Here is a 21292-nt window from a genome sequence, read left to right as displayed (position 1 = left end):
GCATTCAGCATCTGTTTATGATAAAGTTGCCTTCCTGTTCCAGGACAAAGTTTGGAAAAGACATTCTTAGAAGTGTGATAGAAAATGCCCAACCACAAGACATTTGCCAGAGCATAAATATTCCTCAGAATATCAGACTGTTGTATGGGTTATTTGGGACACCACCAGGTTCCAGCAAATACATAGAGTTTCTGTAAAATGCTTTGCCTTCATGCTTTCCTTGTTCTGCAGTAGTGTATCCTGTTTTTCTTCTCAGAATAGCCTAAATGCTGTTCTGAAACTTATTATCTTCTGTTGCAACTATCTTTTAACACATTTTCTTACTTAACTTATGTCTTTTTTCCAAGCGCGAATATCCAGGTTTCGGTTGGATCTATTTTAAGGTGAATTAATTAATAAGCATAATAATGTTTTCTTATGTTTCATTTAAAACTCTCATAATTATAGAAAAAAATGTGCAATAGACTTAATAATCAGTTGTATCTTCCCCCCCTCCCTTGTTTTGTGTCTTTTTTTTCTATTGGAAAAAAATAGGGAAACCTACCACCAGACTATAGGATAAGTCTAATTGATATTGGCCTGGTGATTGAGTACCTGATGGGAGGAGCTTATCGCTGTAATTATACTCGAAAACGCTTCAGAACACTCTATCACAACTTATTTGGCCCCAAGAGAGTAAGGATTGTTATTAAGTTTTTTTAACCTATTTCATAAAAAGTAAATTTAAGAAGTTGGTTTGACAGGTGATCAGGTCAAAGGTGACTTAGTTACATAACATTACTAGGCCTTTGGATACATTTGAACTTTGAAAAACTGTTACAGGCACTTCTGTATAATGATTCTGGGCTGAGCCAGTTACTTCAGTACAAGAAAATGGTGTGTTCTGAACTCATTCTGTAAACAAATTCCTTCCTTTGAATAAACTTACTCAAAGGTCATTCCTTTCCTAAATTCTAAACCTTTAGATTCTAAAGTCATCATCCACTTCCCTGCTCTCACACACCTAAATTATTTACTTCTGTTACATACGCTGTTTCATTCTAAACCCATAGTACATACCAAAAACAGTCTGTGACAAAAATATATTTATTTCCTGTCCTCTCTTTATTTGTGTGTTGATTGATATATCTCCTTTCACTCAGGAACACAAGTATACATGTGTTTTTCTCCATAACAACAACCCTGTGAAGTAGGCTGATCTGAGATTCAAATTCAGTTCTTCCGTGCTCCACCTCTCATGTCAAGAAATCCCTCAGCTTGTTCCTTGTCCCTGCTTCCTCTATTCTTTTCATAAATTAGCCTCAGAGGAGTGCAAAAATAACCTTGAGACAATATGCACCAATCACTGTGAAAACATCACTTTAGGCATAGGAGGAATAAATTCCCAGGAATGGGAGGAGGAAGTGAGAAATAAACTCAAAGATGATCTGCCTTGAGTTTTTTGGGTGTAATTGGGAGGGAAAATTTAGTAGGCTTTAAGTTTCTCCTTTATCTCCTATAAAGCAGAGTTACAGTAGTTCCTATGCTGTCTGTTTCCTGCCCTGGACTCCCTCAAAGGATTGATATAGCTCTTAGGCTAATTAGTCCCAGATTTCTGCCAGCTTTCCCACTCATCCTCAAGTCTGTTTCGTCCTGGATAAAACAATGGGATATTATCATTCTTTCCTTTCATTTTCCAGTGCATTTCTCACAGTAAATAATTATGAACTACTGAATTCTGGCCCTAGCCCAACATATATCTATTTCATAAACATCTAAGAAAATAAAATGGCAATTGAAAGAAATCATTCTCCGCTCTAAAATGTCCAATCACCTCTTTTTAAAATTAAAGTAATTGAAACACATAACATTATGACACTTTACAAATGCGGAGATATTAATCAATAAATCATCCCACCCCACTACAGCAGGGCTGTCAAATTCACGGCCCACGGGCCAGATGCGTCACACACTGACCACGCCCATGCCCTGTTTAGCAAAGGGGGAGAAAGTCGTGATCCGTCATGTGATGCCGCCGTGACAATGCGAGTTTGACACCCCTGTCCTACTGCAACTGGGCTTGTACCTGAATGCCTCTTTTCAGTTACAGGTGCATCCAACAAACTTTAATTATAGCTGCAAAATGCTGAAGAGATGCAAGGGGCTAAGCATTAGATGCAAGATATTGCTCAGCCTGAGACAAAGTGGAAAAGGATGTTACTGACATTTTATCCAATTCCTAACATATAGAAAACTTAGAATATCCTTTCAGGATTTTCTGGGGAGTTGAGGGAACAACATCTGATTTTTTTCTCCAAAAGTTTAAAATGCTTAAATAATCTGGGTGCCGGGGAGGGGGGACTTAAGAATCCACATTATTAAAGGAAAGTTTACTTTTCTTTAAAGAACTTTGGAATTTTTGTGCAATAATACAGATCTTTCAGAAACAATAGGATATGAAAACAGTTAAATAGTAGAAAGTGATTGCACTAACATCAAGAAGGTTGCAAAGTATGTATGCTGAATCCAAAAATGATGAATGAACAGGATAGGTTTTATTAGTCCCTGTGCTTTTTTGAAAAGTTATATATAGAATTATTCTTTTCTTTTTTATCCACAGCCCAAGGCCTTAAAACTTCTGGAATGGAGGTAGGTGGCAGGTCACTCATTTTAATGAACATTTTAGAAACTTTTACAGCAAACAAAATATATTCAGGACTGTGAATTCATGTGAACACATGACTTACATGATTTTAAAAATCCAGTAACAACTACCATGCATCAAGAACATTGCAATTTAAGATTTCAAATGGAGCTTCTTTTCCCACCATAGAGGAGGGAAGCAGAACAAGAAGAAAAGGAAGGAAGAAATGATGGAAAAGAAATCAAACATCCCACTGAACATACCTAGAGGATCAGGCATACCTAAAATGTATCTTTAGATCCTGGCAGGAAAATAATACATGTTTTCAAGATAGTTCATGAAGAAAGTCCATTTAATCTCTCACACTGTCCACATACTCATATGTATAACTATGGAAAAGAGGCAGGGAAGTTTATTTAAAGACTTTTAATAAAATTTCACAGTTTTAATGAATAATGCATTAAAATATCTGTATTTGGAAACAACCATAAACGTTAGAAGTATTAGGTAAGAGTCAGTATAGAAAATTATAATATTATTACAAGCTTTCTTGTGGGGGGAAACACCTCTTCAAAAATGATCAGAAAACTAATTGTGAAATAAATATTATTAATATTTCTATATTTAGATGAAAATGCATGAGGATGTTGAAAGTGATTTTCCCAGGAGAATTAATCAGCACAGGGCATACCAGACAAGTATTTTGGAATGCTTAATTGGTGATTGTTAAGTACTGTATATCTCTAAATTATTGCTGTTAAATAAATTAAGGGTAATTTATACAGTTTGAAAGCTATTGCAAGGAGGGAAAGAGAAAGACAGACAGAGAGAGATATCTTTCTGAATAATTAGATCCAGGTAAGCTCCTGTACAACTATAGAAAAGAAAGAAGTTCAATGTCTTTTTAAGAATGGTGTTATAGTCCTAAGTTACCTTTAGACTAACATATCTTTCTATGCTCATCAGGATGATGTTCCACTACGGAGGGGAAGAAAGACCACTAAGAAACGAGAAGAGGAAGTGGATATAGACCTAGATGACCCTGAGATTAACCATTTCCCTTTCCCCTTCCATGAACTGATGGTATGGGCTGTGCTGATGAAGCGCCAAAAGATGGCTCTTTTCTTCTGGCAACATGGAGAGGAAGCCATGGCTAAGGCTCTGGTAGCCTGTAAACTTTGCAAAGCAATGGCCCATGAAGCATCTGAAAATGATATGGTGGATGACATATCTCAGGAACTTAATCACAACTCCAGGTTGAGCTATTCATGAATGTTACATTGATGTCCTTTGTTTTGTATGGCACAGAATCTAGATAGAACAATACCACTTCTTTTTATTACTGAGCTGATTAAACTAGAAGTCTCATAATGCTTTCCAAATCCTAGGAGAAAAACCAGGCAGTGTAAACTGTGTTGGCATGAGGGCTCCCTCTTGGAATGTTTGCAAATACTCTCACAGATGACTGAGAGGTTTGCAAGAGAAATAAACATTTCACTCTAAGCCAAGGGCTCAATGGGCTGGCCTTGTAGAACAGAACAATGCTTCTAAACCAAACCATTTCAAACAGCCATTGAGAGTATTGGCTTATAAGACTTCACTGTTAGAATTGAGGGTTAGCCATGCAAAAGGGAAAACAGCTATAACAAAGATAGTTGTTAGGAACCATGGGAAATCAATCTTCCAGATCCATAAAAATCGAGGGTTTTATTGGTCAAAACAGTACTTTACAGTCTGCTCAGAAATGATGCAGCCGCTGGAACTCCAATCTAAAGCCCAAGTAGCTTTATCTGGCAGTTTCTATTACATGTCAGTCCTTTAAAGAGCTACCCTATAAAAAGTATACTGCAATAGCAGGGGTGTCAAATTCACAGTGTAACAGTGGCGTTACATGATGTATTGGGATTTTTCCCCTTCGTTAAACCGGGCGTAGCTAGGGTGTGATGCATTCCAGGCCACAGGCCAGGAGTTTGACAAATGTGTGCAATAGTTTAACCTTCAGATAAGTGCCTGCTGGTAACATTTATGAACTGATTAACTATGGCATGTTAAATGCCTTTATGAGTATTCTTAATACAGAAATGTACAAATCTGAGTAATAAAATTCTTCTTGCTGAAGAAGCTTCTTGGATGAGCTGAAGAAGCTTCTTGGATGAGAAGCCAAATGCATTCAAAGAAAAACCAGAAAGTCCACTTTCCTCTTGAAAAAGCATCTTTTGGAAACTCAGTCTGTTTAGCCAAATCCAGACCCTCATTATGTCCACAATTACCAGAGCATCAGACAGAAATTGAATAGAAAAAGAGGGTGCTAAAGTTTAATTCATAGAACTACATAGAATAACAGAGTTGGAAGGGACCTTGGAAGTCATCTAGTACCACCCCCTGTTCAAATAGAAAAGTCTATACCATTTTAGACAAATAGTTCCCCAGTCGCTTCTTAAAAGCCTCCAGTGATGGGGCACTCACAACTTCTAAATGCAAGCCATTCACTGGTTGATTGTTCTCACCATTAGGAAATTTCTCCTTAGTTCTAGGTTGCTTGTCTCCTTGATTAGTTTCTATCCATTGGTTCTTGTCTTGCCTTCTGGTGCTTTGGAAAATAGTTACTAACCCCTTATTTTTATGGCAGCACCTCAAATACTGCAACACTACCATCATATCTCCCTTAGTCCTTTTTTCACTAGACTTAGATATACTCAGTTCCTGCAACTATTCTTCATATATTCCAGTCTTTCCTTTAATCATAAGACTATAGTGCAGGAGTGTCAAACTCAAGGCCTATGGGCTGGATGCAGACTGCGGGGTGCTTAGATCTTGCCTGCAGGGCCATCCTAGAAATAGCAGAGGACCAGCCCACGGTTCCTCTGCCGGCCAAAATGGGCCATGGGGGGGATACATGAAGGCCCCCACGACACATTTTCAGCCAGCAGAGTGCTGCAGGAGGCTGTAGAGACCAAAAATGGGCTGTAGGAAGAAATCCAGTTTGATACCCCTGCTATAGTCAGTCAAGACTTCCTGTAGTCATAAAGTTTGGTTAAATTATACTATACTTTTATTATTGAAAATCTGATTCTCTCACAGAGTTCTATACAAATGAGATCAGAGCAACCAGATTAGCAATAAGGAAAGAATAGCAGACAAGTGGAAGCTAAGGTTTCCTAGCAAAATTGAAATGAAGTGATTTAATATGGGGTCTGATCTGAAGCACAATATCTGCAAGTGCTCTCAGGATCTTAGCCAAACATGCCAGGCTGTGATGCATTCCCTGCATAAGTAGCTGTTAACAATTGTTTAGATGCCACAAACAGTAACAGATTCACAAGCTTTAAAAAAAATGCATTTTCTTGCAGAGATTTTGGCCAGCTGGCAGTGGAGCTGCTGGACCAATCCTACAAGCAGGATGAACAGCTGGCTATGAAACTGCTGACATATGAGTTGAAGAACTGGAGCAATGCCACTTGCCTGCAACTTGCAGTGGCAGCCAAGCATCGAGATTTCATTGCACACACCTGTAGCCAAATGCTACTCACAGATATGTGGATGGGGAGGCTTCGGATGCGCAAAAACTCAAGTCTAAAGGTCAGGATTATTTTAAGAGTGAAACTTATGGAAAAGTTTATATGTTAAATCAGCATATAAATATAATATAAAGAATTGACTGTTTCTAAAATAGAGAACAGCCATATCTCTTTGCATTTCAGAAAGGTGGATGGCCAACTCATTTTAAATCTTTAAGGACCAAAACTTTATAGAGTATTAAATCAATTAGTGATTTCATTCTTACCATTGCCTACAAAATAGTTGCACAATGTTAAAACTAATATGCCCAAATGTCTCATTCCTAGATGCATAAAGTGCATGTGTAATAATAAACAAAAAGAGAAACTGGCAATAACCATAATTGTGATGATTGTGATGATTGTTATCATTATTATTGATTTAGGTAATTCTAGGAATTCTACTTCCTCCTTCAATTCTCAGCTTGGAGTTCAAAAACAAAGATGATATGCCTTACATGTCTCAGGCTCAAGAGATCCAATTGCAAGAAAAAGAGCCGGAAGAGCCAGAAAAAACAGTAAAAGAAAAAGAAGAGGAAGATATGGAACTCACAGTAAGGAGAAAACACTGCTGGAAGTGATCTGCATAATTATTATTTCTTTGATCGTTGTCATCTGTGTCAAGGCACACAGTGTAATTCAATATACATTCCTTTAAGCATCCATTTTTAAACAAACTATGCCCAAGTATTCACAATAACCAGGGATAATTCCTAATTTGAATGTACAATATATTTATTAGGAGAAAACATATTGAGATGAATAACCATCCTCCCCAAATTGCACTAGTAATTTTGTATTTTATACATAGAGTTTTTATCATACAGTTATTTATAATACTTTTTTGAAGAACATATCTTAAGTTACCTTGTATACAACTATAGGAGATTCCCAATTATCCAATTTTTATTTTAAAAAATGTTAAGAGAATTAACAAACTAAGAAAGATGGTTGTTAGTTGATATTAAGTTCAAATTCCAATAATATTTTAATGAATAAAACTCATTCTATACAATGCCTATTAAACCTGCTGGAATACAACAACAGCATCAACAGCAATCTCTCTGCAAGTTGTTTAAACAAAATAAAACAAAAACTAACCAAAAACATTTCCACTGAAAGCTATAATGCTTAGCATACAGTTCCTTATTATTTATGGTCATTATATTTTGTATCTATTTTCCATTTATCATTAGGAAAATATACTCCAGAAATGTGCCTAAAACAATATGCTCAATATTTAACACTGTCCATCCCCTAGACCCCTCCACCCCCTCTTAAAAAATGTAGGGATATTGAACACTTTACCAACATGCTTGTGTATGATGCAAGGAAGTTTTCTAAAATACTGTGTGGGGGTAGATGCCAATATACTAAGGCAAAACACTTCATTTTAGGGTGATTCCAGTTGTAAAATTATTAATAAAATATATTTGAAAGCTTGAAATTAGGCAAAGAAAAGATAATGGCTTCACAAATAGGTGAAAGGCTAATTTTTGTAGAAAAGCTTTAAGCTATTTGGGGTTTTGATTAAAACATTGTAAAATAGGACGTTTGGAAATCATTTCACATTTGAACTACAGAAAGTAGTTTGCTTTTAAAAATCTATTTCTCTAAAGATTAATGTAAAAAAATGTAGGTTGGCCTTTTCTGATACCACGGATACCAATCTTTGGCCTAAGTTTTCATTCATTTTATTTTTGTTATTTTATTTGCTTTTCTTGAAATCATTATAAACATGCATTAGATAGCACGTTTATTATGACAAACACTGACAGTTCTAGCAATTTGTTGTACATAAAACAGAGAATCGAAGCCCCAAATATAATTAAGGTGACCAGACGTCCCGCTTTTGGTGGGACAGTCCTGATTTTTAATAATTTGTCCCATGTCCCACAGCGTGTTCAAAAAGTCCCCGATTTTCCAAAGAAAGAAAATCAATTTTAAAAAGGACGTTGTTAAAAAAAAAGTTTTTATTTCTCTGAAGTGTTGTTCCCGATGTGGCCTTTAGAGGGCAGTGTTTCCCTCTCTTCGCTTGGCTTGCTCGCAGGGCCCGACGAGGGGCTAGGCTCCCTCCCCTCCTGTGCGTGCGCGCACCAACAGGCGCCGTTTTTCTGCAGGGAGAGTGACAGTTTTCTGGCGGCGGCAGCGCAGTAAGGAGGGCCAAGCGGCTCAGCCGTCAGAAGGTTGTGGGTTTTTTCTGCCTGCTTCTCTTGGGCACCGCTCTTCCTGCCGCCATTTCTCCCTCTTTCTCCTTTTTGTCCTTTCTCCTCCTTCCCCCCCCCAAAAAAAGAACGAGAGGTGGAGGGAATAGTGGGATCCTTGCTGCTTTCTGAGCTTGGTGCAGCAAGGATTCCACTATCTCCCCCACCTCCTCTTTCTCCTTTTTGTCCTTTCTCCTCCTTCCCCCCAAAAGAGAACGAGAGGGAGAAAGAGGAAGTGGGGGAGATAGTGGGATCCTTGCTGCTTTCTGAGCTTGGTGCAGTAAGGATCCCACTATCCTACTATTTTATTTTTCTTTATGTACACTGAGAGCATATTCACCAAAGACAAATTCCTTGTGTGTCCAATCACACTTGGCTAATAAACTATTCTACTCTACTCTACTCTACTCTACTCTACTCTATTCATTTCTATTTCAATTCTAACAAGGAGTTTAGCTTGTCTCTCTTGAAAATGTAAGCTAGCATAAGGCATTATAATGCAAGCTAGCCTTAGCTTTCAAACAGTTCATTTAGTGACCAAAGTTACAATGGCATTGAAAATAGTGACTGATGACCATTTTTCACACTTAGCGACCATTGCAGCATCCTCATGGTCACGTGATCAAATTTTGATGTTTGGCAACATTCGTATTTATGATGGTTTCAGTGTCCTGGGGTCATGTAATTGCCTTTTGTGACCTTTTGACAAAATATAAAATTTTTAATCAAGCCCCCCCCCCCCCCCGGTCAATGGTGTCCCTCTTTACCAATCTGAAAATCTGATCACCTTAAATATAATCCAAATAATAAGTTCACTGCTGGCATAAGATTTTATAAGCATTTATTTGTATTGTTACATCTACTGACTTTCTTTCAGTCCCCTATTCAGTTTAGAGAATCTATTAAAAACTGGATTGCTTGTTAAAAATGAGGCTATTTTCTTCAGGCCACCAGCAAGAACTATCCCCAGGATCTTATACGCAGGCAGGCAGATGGCTCTGCCTACAAGAACCACAATTCAGGGAAGGAGACGACCATAGGCACAAGATCAACCTACAGGACCCCTATTCAGGCAAGATCCCGGACCCTGGAAAAAGAGGAAAAGGTCATAAGCCAGCATAAGATTGACAGGTTGCTTTCCTATGATATGAACCTATTCTGCTTTAATAGTAGTTAATTCTTGCTGGCTTCTGATCAATAGATGATGTGCTGATTCAAATCCAAAAAGCACAGATTGTTTAATGGGTCTACATCATAGTGAATAGCAATTGGTCTCTTGTCATGCGCCAGACCTATGATTTCCTCCAGTACCGTGTTTTGTTTGAGCAAAATTCCGGCATGCAAAATACCAAAACAGATGTAGCATGGTTTTCCTTTCCCTCCTCTTATTGTGACTTCAATCCTTTACCTGTATTTCCCCATGTCTAATATTAAATTAGTGAACCTATAGTATAATGTATATGGAAGGATCATGAGTGTAATCAGACTTTCTTCAATCAACTGCAGAGTGGTTGTTTTGAAGAGTCTGATATGGTGGTTTTCTTTTTCAGAGTCTTTAAAATGTGTCATTGTGTTAAATGAACAAAAAGTTCACATGGTTGGGTTAAATGTTGACAGGAAAAAAGGAGAGATTGAAAGACTGCCCGGGTGAGCGGTCATGAATATTAAACAAGTATGCCTGGAAAAGAAGCAGGATACAATAGTTTGAAAAATAGGAATGAGGCAGCAATGTGTAGTAAGACATGGAGAATATCAAATATTGTATTATATCCAACCAACTCTGAGTGGAGTAATTCAAGGCCCAGGGGCCAGATCCTGCCCACGGGGTGCTTAGATCGGGTCCATGGGGCCGCTCTGAAAACAGCAAAGGACCGTCCGTGGTGCATCTGCCAGCAAAAAGAGAGCTCAGGAGGGCCACCCACAACCCTCCTGAGCTCCGTTTTCACTGACACAGGGTTGCAGGATGCTGTCACAGCTGAAAACAAAGCTCAGGAGCCCGTTTTCGCTGGCAGAGGATTCAGGCCACCACAGGCGCCCCCGACCTGAGTGATGTTGAGCTAGCCATGCCAACCCTGGCCACGCCCATCCTGACTCTCCAAAGTCAAACACAACCCTGATGTGGCCCTCAATGAAATCGAGTTTGACACTCCTGGATTAGAACCACTATACCACACATTTGAAGAAAAGCATGTGGTAACTAGACAAGATGGATCATTCCCTTTTTAAAGAAAAACCATAATGTTTTCCTCATTGAAACTGAAGGGTAAAGGGAAATTTTAAAAAACCTAGTAGCTATAACATGATAACATCAAAATGACTTAAGGCTATTCTTACATTACTCATGTTGTTATGTTTTTATTTTTATAACTTCATTTTTAATATTTTTTTACTTTGCTTTTTTATTTAAAAAATATCAGAAATCAGAAATCCAAACTTTATGCTGACAAAAGCTACAATGACCCTTTTTATAAATATAATTATACATTATAATACTTTTTCATGCTTATCTTAGCATAATATATATCATTTAATGATATTTGCACTTTTTGGACAATCAGGTTTTAAACTATTGATTGATATCCATATTTCTTTCATGTAATTGACAAAAGGATCATTTTATTGCAGACAATTTTTCATTGAAGATTTTCTTTATTCGTTGTATGTAAAATAATCGAACAAAATCTTGAAATTTAAGTATGTCTGGAAGATTCACAAGAATATCCTTTTAAATTTCAGATAAGGTGACTTCACATAGCTTGCAGTCTTGGATTTATAACAGTAATAATTAGCTATTCATTGTTAATATTTTAATTATTTGACATAAATAATACTTAATCAACTTATGTATTACTATGCTATGTTATAAATTCATGCAAAGAAAAACAAACCAATAATACAATTTAAATACAAATTCCATAATTAGATACTAAAATTAATTTACAACACCTTTAAAGATACATTCTGCCAACATTCCTGAAAACAGAGTTGGTTCCAATCTTAATGTCACCCCTTTTCTATGTGCATCTATACAAACTGTCATGGCCTTTAAAAAGTCTCTTCCATCTTTATAGGAGAAATTAACTTGGGGGGGGGGGTTGAGTGAATTAGCAAAATGTTTTCCAATAAATAAATACTTAAAGATTAAGATTAGAAAACTATCATCTTTCCTTTTAGCAAATATATTTAGTTTCAAGCCAATCTATGAGCATTTTCTCCTTCCAACAGATCAAACATTATCTTCCTAGATTGCCTCAATCCAGCTTGATAAATCTACCATTGACTATAATTTATTATTAATCATAAGTATTTGTTATAATTATATTTTTTTAATTTTACATCCTAAGTCACTAAATCAATGAAGGATACCAATAATACTATTTTGTGATCTCTTGAAAGAAAGCCAATTTCTTTTGTTTCATCACATTATTCTCTTTGTTTGTTAAAGAAAATACTTCTGAATTTCCTGTGAAACGTTAATGAATGGCACTCCATTTTATCAAAAAATTAGGACAAAATTCAATATCATCTAATTAGTTAAAGCTATCATACCCGGTGTATAAAAATAAGGATCACCACTAAATGATAGGAATTTGAGTTAGACTAAGCTTCTTAAAAAAATTCTTCTAGTCTTTCTTCCATCCCTTTTAACATGCCCTAAATCTGTTTCAGGCTATTCTCCCATGCATGGCTATTGTATCTGGATTGCAAAAGTACAGATAGGCGGTAGGTAGCAATAAAGAGATTTTGAAAACTCTTAGTTCTTTGCTGTCACTAAAAGGTTCTCCAAATTCTGGGAGATCAGATATGGTTGCCTTACTCCACATTTTTGGGGGATATATGAAAAGGGGAGATAGGATTGGTTTGATTGGCACATACAGTGGTGGGATTCAAATCATTTAACAATCAGTTCTCTGCCCTAATGATTTCTTCCAACACCAGTTCACCAAATTGCTCAGGACGTTAACAACCGGTTCTCCTGAAGTGGTGCAAACTGGCTGAATCCCACCACTTCGCTTACTGTTCCTATAGCTAACAACATTGGATCCAAATGTGAAGTAGGAAATAAGTATCTTTCACAATAACTCAGATCCTATTATGTTGCTATTCCAACATTACAATTGTCAGCCCTATGGTCCTTCCACTCACTGTTGTATGTTTCATTTTACCTGATTCAAACACACTAATCAAGAGAATGACAAATCACACAAATAGAAGCAAATCTTTTTGTGTATTCCAAGAGATTTGTGAATTGCGGTTAGATTTTGTTTGTTGATGTGGTTCTGGTTTACCGTTTGAAAATGCAGTCAGTATTTCAATATATTATAATGCTGAATATCAAATTATATTTATTTCTATTCGGCTTCCTCTCATGCATTTATCCAATGTTTTCTTATTTTATAGGCAATGTTGGGACGTACCAATGGAGAGTCATCAGTAAGAAAAAAGGAAGAGGAGGAAGTTCAGAATAGACATAGATTGATCCCCCTTGGACGTAAAATCTATGAGTTCTACAATGCACCAATTGTTAAATTTTGGTTCTATACTGTAAGGAACAATTATAATTTTATTTTAGTAACACTAATTTATAAAGACTTCATTCTTCTGTATATACTTTTACTAAGTTTATAAAAATCCACTGAATTGGGTTTAAATTGTTAAAGTTAAACGTTTGTATTAACAATCTTTCAGCATTAACTGATTTGCTTCTTAGAATCATTTAAAGAGACTAGGCAATGATGTATTTGCTTCACTTGCAGTCAAGGAATTGTATACTCTTAAAATAAATTCATAAAATCTAAGTATAGGATTCAATATATGGAAAGTCTTGTATTCCTAAAGAATTCTTTAACTAAAATTAGTCTTCTTGTAGGAGAATTTTTTTATTTCTAGAAATAATGTGATTTCAGTAACATATCAGCTAAACATTTAGCTCATATATGCAGGTAAACTGGGTTTTTCTCTTTGCAGATGTTTTACGTTGGGTACCTGATGCTGTTTAATTATATAGTTTTGGTGAAAATGGAACGTTGGCCTTCCATGCAAGAGTGGATAGTTATCTCATACATATTTACAATGGGAATAGAAAAGATGAGAGAGGTAATACTATTCTAAAGACAGTTGTTCCTTGTGCTTTTTCCCAAACATAAATCTTACTGTAAAAAAAAATAGGATACGGTCATCATCAGAAAATGTGGGTTTTTTCTGACTTTGGCTGGTTTTCTGTATGTGCTGTGAAGAACCGAGATACTTAAAATAATGGAAATTACACCAGGAAGGGAAAACAGAAAAAAAATGGCACATTGTTTCTGTTTGCATGAAGTTCCAATGGAATAAAAGACCCTTGGAATTGACACTTAGAGTCCAATCCAGTGTCCACAGTACTTTCTCTTTCCTTTTAAGCAAACTATAACTTTTAAGAATTTATGATATCTTTGGGCACCTATAGTTATTGTGACAGAATTGTATATACAAATTAATTTTATTTAACTGACAGCTGATTGCTAATTTAGTTTCTATTTTTGTAAAACCACCGTAAATCATAAGATTTAATGCAGCCGTGGGATTCAGTTTACCTTCCCTACCAGTTTACAAATGTGAGCGCACCTCCTTCTGCATATGCACAGTGCTCACACATTATGTCTAGAGGGGTGGGCGTAGACTCCTACAGCTGCTGTTACCAGTTCGCCGGAACCGGAGAGAACCGGCTGAATACCACCTCTGATTTGATAGTATATCAATAAGTAAAATTTAACAGTGAACTTTAATGTGTTTATGTGTAAGCAATATTTTCCCCCTGCATATAATTTGTATTTTTCCCAATAGGGAAAAGTATATTTATTCCAGAAAATGCCTCAGAGTGGCATTTATTACATCCAACACTTTCAGAAAACACCAGATTGGGAAAAGCCATAACAAAAGCAATGTTAGGGCACGCCTAGCTTGAGGAACTTACCAATGTTTGTATCTTTCAGTCACACTTTTTAATTATGACACTCACCTTGTACTTCAAAAAAGAAAGTCACTATTACTTCAGGAACCCTATCTGATAGAGATAGCTTGCAGGGACGTAAATAGACAAAGCATTCTTGTCTTCATGCAATGGTGATTGTATGCTATGTTTGTTTTCATAAAGCATTCAGAAATCTTGATTCTAGCTGAAAATTGTCTGGCTTATAAGGAGACACAATGCAAAAAGATCCTGAAATATTTTGTTTCTACTGTAATGATACTGTACATGGTATCCAGGATACATACAGAGAGAGAGAGAATATATGTATATGTCAGAGTCTGCACTGATGGTACAAATAGACCTCAAGTACAGATCAAGTAAGTGGAATCACAAGAGGTGCAAGAAAGAGAGTATTACAAAACCAAGGAGGCTATTTCACATTGCCTTACTTAGCTGGCTCTTAATGTCCATATTCCATAAGGCTTGCGGTAGCCCTATGAATAGATTGTGAAATTATAATCCAGGACATAGTTGTCAAATCATTCATCATATTATTTTTGACTCAAAAGATATTCCTTTTCCATTTCTAGATATTAATGTCAGAACCTGGGAAACTACTCCAGAAGGTAAAGGTGTGGCTTCAAGAATACTGGAATGTTACCGATCTTATTGCCATCCTCTTATTCTCGGTGGGAATGGTGCTTCGCCTGCAGGATCAGCCGTTCAGGAGTGATGGTCGCGTCATATATTGTGTCAACATTATTTACTGGTATATCCGATTGTTAGACATCTTCGGGGTGAACAAATATTTGGGGCCATATGTAATGATGATTGGGAAAATGGTAAGAAAAAGTTACCCATCCTTCATTTTTGTTCTGCATGTTATAAGCGAAAACAGTAGAAGGTGTACTATTTTTGTACAATCTTTAGCCTAAATCTTTTAAGTACTTTTCTGTGCAATGCAGCTTCCTTTGTTATAGTATAGTATTCAGTTTGAGAAAAGATATATTTTGATTGCAAGGCTTGTGAATTTTTTTCTTGTCCTTGTCAAAGTTATTTGGATCATTGATTCAAACAGAATTCTATGGAAGTTCTAGGAATTTGGACCGCAAGTCTAAAATTGTAAGCAGCATTATACTCGTTACTTTTATAGAAAACACATACAGATACATTCAAATGTCACTCAGACTATGAATATCTGGGAATGGGATAGAAATAGCCCTAATCTATTTTGCATCTAGGCTAGGATAGTGTGATTCATCATAGTCTGTACTGAGGTTACAAGGGAAGTTTGGGAAAGATTGCTAAGCTATGTGATACAGATTTCACATTTCACTAAGATGATATGGAACTCACAGATGGAAGTGGGATAAAAATTAATTAAGATCATTCAATCTTGCTATTTAGCCCTTGCTATTTAAAAGATGGCGTATTTTAAATGGCAGCAAATATCTTAACACCCTTATTCATTATTTTGGAATCTCTTTATCACAGAGCCTTTATTGCATATCTAGTATTGAATTATGCAGGAATAATACATTTCAGTAGGTTTGATAAGAATAAGGGATTGAGATGTGAGAAAAAGCAATAAATATAAAACTGGGCTACTTAATTTAATATAAATCTGGATTATTTAAAGTGGTAGATTAGAAGCCAGACTAAGAGATGTAATTATTATTAATAATAATAATAATAATAATAATAATAATAATAAAACTTGAGAATGAAGAAATGATAAAGGCAGTAAAACCAGAAGAAGGCTACAAGTACTTGGGGATTTAGAGGCCTCTGACTTAATGCATAATAAAGTCAAGGAATTAACTTCAGCCAAGTACATTCGACGAATTTGCAAGATATTAAAGTCCAAATTGAATGGAGGAAACATCATAAAAGCCATAAATACCTGGGCTATATCTGTGATTCGATACTCTGCAGGAATAATTGACTGGACCCAGATGAAGTTGGACAATTTGGACAGTAAAACAAGGAAGCTTATGACAATGAATCATGCTTTGCCCCCTAAAAGTGATGTTGACCGATTATATCTACCAAGAGCAGAGGGTGGTCGAGGACTCCTACAAGTAAAACAGACTGTGGAAGAAGAAAAACACAGTTTGAATGATTACATCCAGAAAAGTGAAGAACCAATGTTTAAGGAAGTAAATAAAGGAGGCCTTTTAAAGACAACTAAGTCAAAAGCTGAATATAAGAAAGAAGTAATTGAGAACGAGCTGAAAATTAGAAAAACAAAGCTATGCATAGCCAATACTTGAAAAGTATTGAAGGCAAAGCTGACCAAAAGCTAACTTGGAACTGGTTAAGATCAGGAGTACTGAAAAAAGAAACAGAGAGCTTTATTTTGGCAGCTCAAGAACAAGCCTTAGCCACAAACTACATGAAAGCAAAAATTCAACATGTTACCACCAACAGCAAATGTCACCTCTGTAATGAGAAAGACGAGACAGTCAACCACTTGATCAGTGGGTGCAGCAAAATTTCACAAACTGACTACCTACAACGCCATGACCGCGTTGCTAAGATCATTCACTGGAAATTGTGCCAAAAGTTTGGATTTGAGTACAGCAAAAACCACTGGGACCATCAGGTTGAGAAGGTTTTAGAGAATGAGAAAGTCAAGAACTTGTGGGAGTTCAGAATCCAGACTGACAGGCACTTGGCCCACAACAACCTGACATAACAATAGTTGAAAAGAAAAAGTATGGTTCATTGACATTGCAATACCTGGAGATGCATGAATTGAAGATAAACAGCAAGAAAAAATCACAAAGTACCGGGACTTGCAAATTGAAGTTGAGCGACTGTGGAAAAAGAAATTGTGTGTTGTCCCGATTATAATTGGAGCCCTTGGAGCAATACCCAAAGGGCTACCTGGCTATTTGGAAATTTTAAATTTATCAGACTTGAACATTCTGATTCTACAAAAAACCACCCTACTTGGAACAGCTTATATCCTTCGACGTTACCTTAACAGTTCCTAGGTCCTTGGTTAAGACTCGAGCTGTTGAGTTACCAACCAGCCCCAAAGGCTTTGAATCTCACCAAAGATTAACCACATAACAACAACAACAACAACAACAAAGCAATACTTGGAAACAACAGATTAGAAGAGAAAAAATAGGGAGGGGGTCACAAAATGCATAGGCCTGAAAATGGAAGTAGAATGACTGTTAGAAAAAAAAAGATAAGACTAATAGTAAAAGGCACCTTGAGTGCAATTTCAAAACATCTGAAGCACCATTTGAACACAATTAGCAGGTAGATTTATTTCAACATCTACCAAAGCAGCTTACTTAACTGACTCATTTAATAGTGCTAATTGTAGCCTAGGCCATAGGCCAAAATACAAATGTTTGCACAGTCTTACACCAAGTGCACAGAAAAAAACATTGTTTTTGCATGCATATCAAAAAAGAGCAATCCATATGCATCTATGTTATTGTCATGCATACCTAATTTATGATTTTCTTTGCAAAGAAAACATTAAAGCATTCTTGAGATGGAGTGAGATGAGTTCCTCAGCAATATTTCAAAGTTATATCACATCATATTCTCAATGTGGAAACGTGGAATTTTACTGGGAGTGACAGAAATATAAAGTTTGCAGGCTAGAGTAAACCTGTTCCAGTAATGAGACTTCAAAGTAAAATTGAGGGCTGATTCACACATTCAGGTGAAGCAATTAATTCCTCACAAAACAGATAATGATTCATAATAAAATGTATGATCAGCTTCCACTCAAACATATTATGGGGTGCAGAGGTCGGTTGCTGCCAGTTCAGCCTGGATCAGGCAAATCGGTAGTAGTGGGGAACGGAAGGCTCTGCCCACCCACACACTGCACATGCACAGAAGTGTCTCGCATGTGGGAGCGCACCCAAACCTGTAGTAAGAAAATTGGCAACCCACCACTGAGGGGGTGAGGTGATGCAATAAAAAAGTTCTAAAAGCATTACTTGATTTGGCACTTGTTGAAAGTTAGGAGCACTTCAGTAATAATAGGAGTGATGTCTGTCTAATCCAAGAACAAAGAAACAAGTAGTTGCCATGCTTTGCTATAAGTTGGGCTAATTGTCTCTGTACTGAAACTGAAAGTCACGCAATGTTTACCGCTACATGTGTGTATGTGCATACATAGATGGTAGATAGGTAGATAGGTCAGATTTTATTGACTTACTTGGAAACAAGCAAAAGCAGAAAACAATCAGTAATAGTCCCAAACAATTAATTTGTATTTATTTTGCAACCTGTATTACTGCTTTTGAACTACATATGGAAAGAAAATTTCCATACCATTTTAAAATGAAATATCTCTGCATGAAAACCTGGGATTTATATGGTACATGATCAAAAGATCTTCAACATAACAGAACATAATATTGTAATAGCCAAAGATCCAGCACAAGTCCTTGAAGAAGATTACCAAGACTAGACAAGCAGCTTAAATAGCATGTTAATATGCAGATGCTTAAATCATTTGATGATTTATGCTTTATATACAAGTTGATCAACTCTCCAGAATAAAGTGGCCTTCTTTCTCTCTGTCTCTGTAATTTTTTTCTTTTCTTTCAGATGATAGATATGATGTATTTTGTCATTATTATGTTGGTGGTTCTGATGAGTTTTGGTGTTGCAAGGCAAGCAATTCTCTTCCCCAATGAAGAGCCATCATGGAAACTGGCAAAAAATATTTTTTACATGCCCTATTGGATGATCTATGGGGAAGTGTTTGCAGACCAGATAGACCGTAAGCACGTTTATGATTCTCATACACCAAAGTCAGGTATCAACTTTGATCAGGTGATGTCTTACATGATTATTGTTAACGCTCTCAATAAATGGCTCAAGATAGAGGACTCAAACATTAAAGGAAAGTATGATATATTTAAACTGTTAATCTCAGAAGGTGAAATCAACATTTCTATGCCACCCAGGCTGCTTTTTTCTCACCTTTAATACATATAAATCATATTCAAAGAACACATCTACGTTGGTTTTCTACCATTTAATTAATTCTCTTTCCCTGAGAATCACTGGTATGCCAAGAGATCCCAAGCACTTCACAATGAAGTCCATAGTTGAGGAGTCTTAACCAGATTAAGTTTGTAGTGCAGATTATATCAGTTGCCATCCATTAGTTTAAATGTGGAATGTAGGAACCATGTTTGCTGATAGACCATTCAATTATAGAAGCTTCTGCACCAGTTCTAGATTTTTACTCAGCATTGAAGTTACAGTGGCATTACACTAATTTGTGCCATATTTTTGACCTGTTTTTACCATCATGTTTTGGTATATTAGTAAAATAATAGTTAATTTAAAATCTATTGTAAGTGTTGTCTATGTCTTGAATAAGAACTGCATACCACTTTGTACTTTATTTAGAATTGATGGGGTATCATGTTAAGGGACTAGGCTGCAACCTGTGAATTACCCGAATAAAAATTCATCAAATTCTCAGTTTCCCTAATTGTAACATAGGTCTGCAAAAAAAAAAATTTCGAGAGCTGTTTTGGTTATTTCACATAATCTTTATGTTTTTTGGTGTGCTGAATCCGAAAATGACCTCCATTTTGTCATAGGATATCACATTTACTGACAATTTAGGTAACTATGTTAAATAAGGCAATACCTCAAAATAAATGGAAATAGACTTATAAAATTAAAGTTTTATTACAATATTTTCATGAAAATCCTTTTTTGAACTGAAATGAGCTCACCTACACACACTAAACTCAATTCTTCTTCCTTGTGAGGCTCCTCTTGGTGAGTAGCATCTGGAATGCCTCTCTGAAGCATCCAGCAGTAGTCTGCCGTCATTGTAATGCCCCATTTTCCCTGGTATCTCCAGGGAAATCTCTCTTTAATGTCTTGGTGGAATCGTTCACCTTGTTCCTCACTCACAGCTCCCAAATTTTCAGGAAAGTAGTCAAGGTGGGACTGGAGGAAATGCACTTTCAAACTCATCAGGCAACCTAAAGCTTGAAATGCTTTCAGCATTTTTCCGATGATCTTTTGTAGTGAGGATCTTTGTTTTTACCTAAAAATTCTGTACAACTTCTTTAAATGCAATCCAACCTTCTTTTTGAGGTTCCGTCATGGTATTGACAAACTCTTGATCAACTATAAGCCTTCTAGTGTCTGGTCCGGCAAACACACCTTCCTTCAATTTTGCCTCCGACAGGCATGGAAACTTGGTGACCAAGTATTTGAAGCATTCTCCATCTCTTGAAGTGATTTTACGAATTGCTTCATCAATCCCAATTTTATGTGGAGAGGTGGTAGAAGAACTTTATGGGAAGGTACCAAAGTTTCTCGGAGAACATTTTTTTTCACTGATTGTTAGCACCCTCGGCTACCAACTCTTCTTCATCCAGTGATTTTGTCGGTCTCGACTGTTCCATAGACACAGAAAACAAGGGTATTTGGTATATCCAGCAGCATGCACAAGACCTTCAAATCCCCACACACTTGCCAACCATAATCTTCATATTTAACTTTACGAAGAACCAATTCCAAGTTCTCGTAGGTTTCCTTCAAGTGTACAGAATGACCTACAGGTATGGAAGCGTAAAAACCATTGTGGAGTAAAACTGCTTTGAGACTTCTTTTTGAAGAATCTATAAAAAGACGCCATTGCTCTGAATCATATTGGATTTTAAATTGACCCATCAGACCTTCAACATCGATGCAATAAACCAACTTGTCTTCCTGGGCGAAGTAAGGAACGAACTCCTTTTCACGATGTCTGCACCATGAAGATGACACTCCTGGCAACAATAAATTCCTGCTTTTCAGCCTTGATCCGAGTAACTCAGCGGCATCTTTGGGAAGATTCAAGTCTCTTACCAAATCATTAATCTCCTCCTGAGAAAACAATTTTGGTCTTGTATCATCTTCAAAGTCAAAACTTGATTTGTCATCTGGTTCAGGTATGACT

General features: G+C 36.5%; 1 protein-coding gene across 1 annotated transcript in view; it reads left to right on the top strand.

The window, feature by feature from the left end:
• Window positions 1-21292, top strand: part of TRPM3 (transient receptor potential cation channel subfamily M member 3) — a 79155-nt gene that overhangs the window by 38920 nt on the left and 18943 nt on the right. Inside the window, exons 7-16 of the mRNA XM_032213837.1 lie at window positions 535-675; window positions 3590-3879; window positions 5974-6202; window positions 6567-6720; window positions 12799-12929; window positions 13353-13481; window positions 14925-15176; window positions 18925-19099; window positions 19455-19460; window positions 20443-20447. Of these exons, the coding sequence (XP_032069728.1) occupies window positions 535-675; window positions 3590-3879; window positions 5974-6202; window positions 6567-6720; window positions 12799-12929; window positions 13353-13481; window positions 14925-15176; window positions 18925-19099; window positions 19455-19460; window positions 20443-20447 (1512 nt within the window). The remainder of the gene's footprint in view (window positions 1-534; window positions 676-3589; window positions 3880-5973; window positions 6203-6566; window positions 6721-12798; window positions 12930-13352; window positions 13482-14924; window positions 15177-18924; window positions 19100-19454; window positions 19461-20442; window positions 20448-21292) is intronic.

Source organism: Thamnophis elegans, chromosome 3 (assembly GCF_009769535.1).
Source record: "Thamnophis elegans isolate rThaEle1 chromosome 3, rThaEle1.pri, whole genome shotgun sequence".
Classification (NCBI taxonomy): Eukaryota; Metazoa; Chordata; class Lepidosauria; order Squamata; family Colubridae; genus Thamnophis; species Thamnophis elegans.
The sequence above is the reverse complement of the archived record's forward strand: the minus strand, read 5'-3'. Positions and strand labels throughout refer to the sequence as shown.